This window comes from Antrostomus carolinensis, unplaced genomic scaffold (genome assembly GCF_000700745.2).
Source record: "Antrostomus carolinensis isolate BGI_N321 unplaced genomic scaffold, ASM70074v2 scaffold16399, whole genome shotgun sequence".
Classification (NCBI taxonomy): domain Eukaryota; kingdom Metazoa; phylum Chordata; class Aves; order Caprimulgiformes; family Caprimulgidae; genus Antrostomus; species Antrostomus carolinensis.
Genome location: NW_010338036.1, coordinates 25,437 through 33,866, shown reverse-complemented (window position 1 = coordinate 33,866; position 8,430 = coordinate 25,437). Strand labels below are relative to the sequence as shown.

Here is an 8,430-nt window from a genome sequence, read left to right as displayed (position 1 = left end):
GGCAGGGACGAGACGGCTGTTGAGGGTTATTCAGAGTCCTCACTGCCTCCTCTGACCTCAGGAGCTGCCTGCCTGCATTCACGGGGAGATTTATGGTGCTGTTTTCCTCTCTCTCCTGGTTGTGTTCAAGTGGCCAAGGGACTGATCCTTCACAGCGCTGAGCACTCCCTGTTCCTGAAGTGATGCAAGTGGAAGGGACACAGCATCTGTCTGGTTTCCATTGGATTAGGCCAGGATTTGATTCCCTAAGAGACTTCCTATGCAAAAGTTTTGCTGAAAGCATGATTTCTCAGTTAACACAGGTTGCCTGTGCCTCATTTATATCATTAGTACAGTGACCCAACAAAACCATCATTGTCATTAAGGATAATTACTTTGCCCTTTTTCCCAAGCTCCTATGGGATGTCCCTGCCCCTCTCTGCTGTGCCAAGCCCTGGCTCAATGTTTGGTTTGACAATACATCAAATCCAGCCATTCCAATGGCCTCTCCTTGAATGACCCCACTGACCTGCAATAGGGACACAACGAAATCAGTGGAGTTGCATGTCCCGGGCAACTGCTCCTTCAGCTGGGCTCATTAACCTGTCACCTCTTGAGCTCCACCATCCTGCACTGAACGTGATACCTGAGTACCAAAGACAGAAAGATTTTCCTATCCCTGGAGAATATCCCTCTGGATGGAGGAGGACATCGCAAAGCAGAAGACTGCTCTGTCTGTCTAGTGTGCACCAGTGTCTGATTCTTCAGAGCCCCACTCTGCTCCCCTGCAGCTGAAACCTGTCTCTGGGCAAGGGATCCTTGGTCTGGGAGGGGAAAAAAAAAGAAGATAGTGTTATTCCTTCCTCCTTGGAAGGGAGTCCCACCTATGGTGTGCCCACACTGGTGGGTCTCTCACTCAGTATGGCCAAAGTGTGCAAGGAGATGGCACTGTGGCACCAGGAGAGGGGACGGAGGCTGCAACAGCACTGTGGACCCACCAGCTCCCCAACTCTGGCCCAACAGGTAGGGAGGTAAAACAGCCCCAAAAGACCCTGAGGATGGCGGGTAAAAATGACTTATTCATGGCTTCACGGTGGCAACCCCATGGACCAAGAGTAAATTCCCTGCACGTGCAGTGGCTGTTGGGGTCATCACAGGGGCTCCTCCAGCACCCGGGATACCTGCACTCTTTGAGTCCCACATCCAGCTGGTTTCAAACCTTGTCTCTATTCAGTTTTACAATATAAAGTGTCTTTGTTTAGTCAACAGAACCACTAATACATGTGATTTTGTTGTTAATAGAGCTGTAAGAATTTTAAGTACCTCTTGGGAATCTGTCATTTTTGGTTGGCTTTTTTAGGCATCACAGGGTGCTGCGTTTGCCTTTGTAAACAAGTATTGAATAAAACATTTTGCACACAGCCGCACTTTGTACAAGTGTCATGCAGGTTTCTAAAGTTTCAGAGAGAATAAATCAACTGCAAACTGCTGCCTGGCAGTTGACTTCACTCCTTATAAATAGCTAATTTGGACAACTTCTCTCTGCACGTCATATGAAATTCAAATACCATTCATATCGTTAATGCGGGCACACAAATCAAAACTGCTAGAGCCGCTTTTATAAGCCTGGGTTGCCACAGAAATGCCACAGCCGAGGGCAGATTGGCTCCAGGTTGCTCTCCCTTCCTTTAGGATGTGATCCTCAGGGAAAACCAGCAGGTCACTATGCTCTGCTGCCTTGTCCCAGGGGAGGAACAGGAGCCCCATGGCCTGGGGCGTTGGCTGCATGGTGGCCCAGTTCACTGCTGGTTATACTGGTTGGCAGTAATCATCACTCAGAGGAGAATTAGGCCCCAAATAAAAAGAACAACCCTGGTTTAATAAACCCAACGGAAAATGTTATGAAAATAAAGGTTGATTGCACCTGGGTCTGTCAGCTGTGCAGCACTCGGTGCCGGGCACGGGACAGATGCACGACCTTCCCTCCGCCCAAAGCACAGTCCTGCTGGTCCGGCCGTGCTGAACCCCACGTGAGATGCAAACTTACCTGGTCCTCCCAGGAGGCTCTTAGCACCGCGCAGGATCCATCCAAGCTGTCCCAGAACTCAGCCCAAGGGCTCTAATCCTGGAAGGTGCTGAGCAACTCTTGACTTCTGCCGCTTGTCTCTGGACTTTGGCACGTGTTCAGCATGAGCAGGATCAGCTCCTTGCTGTAATAATCAGGGAACGAGGAACTCAGCTTGACTGAATTTCCCCCCCGCCCCCCAATGCAAAAATGCTGTACATTCCTTTATGCAGGTTTCCATAGAGTTGAACTTCTACTATTTTTTTGTTGTCGCTGTTAAAGGGGTCAGCGACGCACTGTACAATGGGATCTGGCTGTCAGGAAATGGGGAGGAATTCAGGGACACTTTTAACATCTTGCTGGTGGGGCTGGAGGGCGGCATTAAAACCAGCATCCTGCAAATCTCCCCACCAAAGAGAAGAAAAAAGCCTGGAGAAACCCTGGGGAGAAGTTCTGAAGACATACTGCTTTGTCCATCCTAAGTTTAAATAAGTTATTTCTTCCCTGCTTCCTTTGTTAAAATATGATATTCCAGCTTTAATTGCTTCAATCCTATTACTTGTTCCTTTTAGCAAGTGATTGTGTAGCCCCTCGCTGCAGGGAAATCCCCTGAGCGCGGGTCCGTGTTACTGAGACAAGTCCTCTTTCAGAAGTAAATGCCATTCTTAGCATAGGGAAGTACTTTAGGTCTAAAGGGGTTAAGAAGGCCTCCCTGCATTCAGAAACATGCAGGGGTCCCACCGTGCCAGTTCCAGCCTTTTAAACTCTTTCCAGCTTTTTTTTCTTGCAACAAATCTGTCTGACTGCCACCAGGACATAGGAAGCGTGTGCCTGTCAAAGAAATCAAGTTTACTTTTTCTGACTTGTTAACAGAGGCAGGGTATAAATAGAGCTAACTCTGCTCAGACTATTGGCATTTCTCTTAAAATAAGGGGGTAACTTCCTAGGATTTTTAATCCAATGAGGTCCAGACCAAACTGCACTATCAACAGAGGTAGCAAAGGAGCTTGCTGAAGTTTTTACAGAAGTCAGGTGCATCTGGGTTCCTCAAAAATTTAAGGCTTATCAAAAAAAAAAAAAAAAAAAAAAAAAAAAAAAAAAAGCCACCCCAAGCAAACAAGAACTACCTCCAGATCAGTCACTGCCATTGCCCTGGAGAACTTCTGAGATGTTGTTGGTGCTGTTCGCTCGGTGGATGTGGATCTTGCTGGGGAAGAGCAGTGTCCTCTTGCTTCTGGAGGTCTCTCTGAAAGGGAGAGCTCTACCTCCAATCCGCTATTCCCACGCTGGGATATGCCCCAATGACATGAACCCCAACCTGTGGGTAGACGCGCAGAGCACTTGCAAGAGAGAGTGCGAAGCTGACCTGGTGAGTGATGCACGTTTCTATCTCTCTGCGTCGCGGGCGATGGGCTTTGTCGGTGGGCTCGTTTGCACCCCAGTCGGCGTCTGTGCCAGACAGAAAGGTGCTGGCAGGGTGCGGGACCTGATGCAGACAGCACACGTATTTAATTGACCCGTGACCTATATAAAATAGAGAAGGTTTGATGAGTTATTGGTTAAGCGGGGAGGTGTGTGGCAGGTGTCATTTATGCCGATGCAGGTACAGCATTTGCTCTCTTTGATCATTTTCTTTACTTTCTTGTCAAAAGAAACATCTGAATTTGATACTCCAGAGCTCAGCGTGCCTTGGGGCTGATCCATAGTGTTTTAGCAGCGTCACCATGCTCTTTGTTGGTGGTGGACATCATCAATGCTTTATACTCCTGGGAGGAATCATATATTAAATCATTTGATTTAACATGCGAAGCGTCAGCCTTTGCTGCACTTGAAGCACAAAGCGTGCTTGGAGTGCAAAACAGGGGCATGGTTAAAATGACCAAGCAGATGTTCTCTGTGATGCTCCCAGTTCAAAATGTGCTTAACTTACAACCCTAAAATTCATTTTTCAACCTGTCAGCACTGCCAGCTCAAGCTGGCATCTGAAAATACCTGCTCATCCTGCCTCTTACATCATGTCCAACAGCAAAGCTCCTGCAGCCCAAACCAGGCTGACAGCAGCGTGTACCGTGCTGAAAAAAGTCATTGGGTTTCTGTTCTGTCGGCAGGTTGTTTCTGCAGTGCTGAAAGGAGTGGGGTGGGGGGGTGAGGGGGGGAATAGAGAAGGTGGCTGGCCATCAAGTAAACAAAGGGATTTGCTCAGATGGATCCCATGTGTTATGAATGAAGGTGCTGCTTTTACTTTTGCCATTCCCAAACAAGCCCCCTTTATTTCAACTACCAGCTGCAGCAGTGAATATTAAACCACTTGCCAAACCCCAGCAGCAGCAGCAGAGGACATTGTTTTCATAATTTACTAGCCAAAAACTGAAAGGCAGAAGCCACTGGCTGAAAAATCTTCACTTTTGCCTTGTGGTAGCACAGAGTCCTGGGACCTGGCATGGAGCAAAGAGCTGAGGACTCTGCCACCAACTTTGCTAAAGCCACGCTCCTTAACCTCAGCCAAAAACCTTACCCCTTCTGTTTTCTAACTTTGCTTCTGAAACCTAGTAATGTGCCACTGGAAATGGGGAAAGGGTTATGTTATTAGGTCATCTTTTTCCCAATAAGGAAAGGACACTGGACTCAGGGGAAACTATTTAATTTGGTAACTTAAAAACCATTTTGTTCTCACTTATGGAGAAACCCGCTGGATTTCAGGGGGGTTGAAGAGGTTTAAGACATGGTGGAAGTGTGTCCCGTTGAGTACATGGTAGTGGTGTTCATGGTCCCTTAAAGTAATCTGGAACAACACAGCAGCTGTGATCACACATATCAAATACCTTTTCTGCACAGAAGATGAAAATTCTGCTAAAATTAACCGCAATTTAGAGCTGACTGGAGCTGAGATGGAGTGTAATAAATCACTGGAAGAGCGAAGCTGCATTTGAAAATAGGACTAAAATAGGACAGAGAAGCCATAATGAGCTGTTTTGGGTTTGTTTTTCTAAATACCATAGAAAAATTATTTTTGGAGCAAGAATTTCTTTACTTTTGAAATATTCTATTATTTCCTCTACAATGTGAACAATTACAAATCCTTGGCAGTTTCACCTCCAAGAGCAGGCTGTTAGGCTCAGGGAATTCAAATAATACTTTACATACTTCTGTGGAAAATAAGAAGGATTACTGCCTACAGCCATATGATAAGACTTTCCATCCGCTTTTGTTTCTCAGGGTTTGCCCTCAGGCATTTCGGAGAGTGCAGAAGGGGGGTTGTTGGTTTGGTAGTCAAGAAGTCCATGTGACTCTAGGAAAGACTTATGATGAGGTTTAGTGTTTAAGAAACAGAAATATATTTTCCTTCTTGAGAGTCTTCTCTTGAAGCACTTCAGAAACTCCAGTGTGTTTAGACACCTCTTGGGAGATGCTGGAGGGATTTTTCTGCTCACTGCCAGTGGATACAGTGAGCTTCAGGCCACAGATACCTGTGGCAGCCCAGGTGCCCTGAAAGATTCTGGACTCTCAGCTTTCTAGGTCTCTGAAAGGAACTTTGCTCTCTTCCGAGTAATGATCGAGTCATTTTCTTTCCCTGCAGGAGTGTGAGACCTTTGAGAAGTGCTGCCCCAATGTCTGTGGAACTAAGAGTTGCGTGGCAGCTCGGTACATGGACGTCAAGGGGAAAAAAGGGCCGGTGGGAATGCCCAAAGAGGCAACCTGTGACCGTTTCATGTGCATCCAGCAAGGCTCAGAGTGCGACATCTGGGATGGACAACCCGTCTGCAAGTGCAAGGACAGGTGTGAGAAGGAACCAAGCTTCACCTGTGCCTCTGATGGGCTCACCTACTACAACAAGTGCTATATGGATGCAGAAGCTTGCATCAAAGGCATTACCCTGAATGTAGTCACCTGTAGGTACCATCTTACCTGGCCAAACACCAGCCCTATCCCACTAGAAACAACAGCTCGCCCTACTACTGCCTATTCTGAGACAACGGTCACTGATATCTTGCCGCCTGCTCTAGTGAACAACCCTGTCCATCAGTCAGTCTACCTGGGAGAGACTGTCAGCTTCCTCTGTGATGTTACAGGGAGACCCAAGCCAGAAATCACGTGGGAGAAGCAGGTCGATGGGAAAGACAAAGTCATCATGAAGCCAAATCACGTCAGAGGGAATGTCGTGGTCACCAACATCGCCCAACTGGTCATCTACAACACCCAGCTCCAAGATGCAGGCATTTACACCTGCACAGCAAAAAACAGCGGTGGCCTTCTCAGGGCTGATTTCCCTTTGTCAGTCATCAAAGGAGAACCCACATCCAAAGAAACTTCCCACAACAAAACACATTTTCCAACTGATGAGTGCCTGAAGCAACCAGACAGCGAAGACTGTGGGGAAGAGCAGACCAGGTGGTACTATGATGCAAAGAAAAACAACTGCTTTACTTTCATCTATGGGAACTGTAACAGCAACCTCAACCACTTTGAGACCTACGAGAACTGTATGTTAACGTGCATGAATGGCCCCATCAACATTTGCAATCTGCCAGCCCTCCAAGGTCACTGCAAAGCCTATGAGCCCAGATGGGCCTACAACAGCTTGACAAAGCAGTGCCAGTCCTTCATTTATGGTGGGTGTGGAGGTAACGAGAACAACTTTGAGAGCCGGGAGGCCTGTGAAGAGATGTGCCCTTTCCCGAAGAACACACACTGCAAAGCTTGCAAACCACGCCAGAAGCTGGTGACAAGCTTCTGCAAAAGCGACTTTGTTATCCTGGGCCGGATAACAGAGCTGACCGAAGACCAAGACTCGGGACATGCCCTGGTGACAGTGGAGGAGATTCTCAAAGATGAAAAAATGGGATTAAAATTCCTGGGGAAAGAACCACTAGAAATCACGCTTTTGAACATGGACTGGAGCTGCCCATGTCCTAACATGACCACAGTGGATGGCCAGCTCATCATCATGGGAGATGTCCACAACGGCATGGCTGTCCTACAGCCAGACAGCTTTGTGGGGACCTCCAGCATCCGGCGCGTGCGGAAACTCCGTGAAGTCATCCACAAGAAAACCTGTGAGCTTTTGAAAGAGTTCCTAGGATTGCATTAACCTCCTGCACACGTGTCAGCCTTCCAGACCCGTGTGCTACGTAGGGCTAACAAGCGCTAGGCTAGTGCGCAAACTAAACGAGCTCTTTGCAGATACACCGTAGGAATTATGCAGAACCCTTATTTTAATCCATTAATGATGCTTAGCAACAATGTAGTGTGGTCTTTGGCAAGCACATAAAACAGCAGCAAAAGGCTATTAATCTTGCATTGAAATCAATTTGTCCATATAGGAGTGCCATTTAACTAGATGACTCACTGCAGTAATTATACAATTTTTATGTAGCTTCCATCATAAATGACGGAACTCATAGCATTTGTTTAGCTAATTGGTACACAGCTCAGTAATATATAATGTCAATTTTATCTGTCTCATTTACAGTATGGAAATGCTATGGTAAGTCATTATAAATAAGTCACACTCTTGTTTCCTTATAGCAGCACTAACATTTCAAGAGAAAAGCCTGTAAATTATTGTCGATATTTACAATTGTGCACATTTAACCAATCTATGCATTATGAACTTGCTTCTTTTAATTGGAATTTTCCTGGCAGTTTTCTTTGGAATGTACCTCATTTTTAAATGGCAACTACTACCTACCTTGCAATAAACAGGAGAAAAAAAAAATTCCCTTGATCCTATGCCCAGGACAACAGGTCCCTGTAGAAGCTCAAGGCACAGTCTCACCTCAAAATGCCTTTTCTGTCATCAGAACAGGGTCAGCAAACACCCTCATTCCATTGCACTTTCCTGTTTTTGTTTTAATCAATATATTGTCCATCACAAAAAGTCCAAGGCAGAAGGATGCCAGTGTGCTGCCAGTTGTCTTTCTTTTGAAAATCCTTCACATCTGAGCATATGCAGCAATTTATTGCTTATTTTCATTAGAAATCCTGTTTTTATAGGTGAGAGAGTAAAGTAAGAGGAGTCAGAACAAAATTCAAATAGAAAAGTGCAATACACAGTCTGCAGACTGTTATACACCAATATGAAGCTGCTGAAACGGAACTGCACAGACATGGATGCACAGAGCGGACACTCTTTAAAGGCATTTCTCAATTTGACGCGTTTAGAACACTTTCAAACGACAGAAAACATTTTCCACCAGGCCACTGTATATACGTGTATGAATAAATTCCCTCAGAAAGGCCAGTGGCATCCTGGGGTGCATTAGAAGGGGTGTGGTTAGTTGGTCAAGAGAGGTTCTCCTCCCCCTCTACTCTGCCCTGGTGAGGCCACATCTGGACTATTGTGTCCAGTTCTGGGCCCCACAGTTCAGGAAGGACAGGGAACTGCT

General features: G+C 46.3%; 1 protein-coding gene across 1 annotated transcript; it reads left to right on the top strand.

Moving 5' to 3' along the window:
• The first annotated feature begins 3,204 nt into the window (after nt 1–3,204).
• On the top strand, nt 3,205–7,637 carry WFIKKN2 (WAP, follistatin/kazal, immunoglobulin, kunitz and netrin domain containing 2). The gene is made up of 2 exons (XM_010175386.2): nt 3,205–3,413; nt 5,622–7,637. Exons 1-2 carry the CDS (start codon nt 3,213–3,215, stop codon nt 7,131–7,133), a joined length of 1,713 nt encoding a protein of 570 aa, XP_010173688.1. The 5' UTR covers nt 3,205–3,212; the 3' UTR covers nt 7,134–7,637.
• The last annotated feature ends 793 nt before the right edge of the window (nt 7,638–8,430 follow it).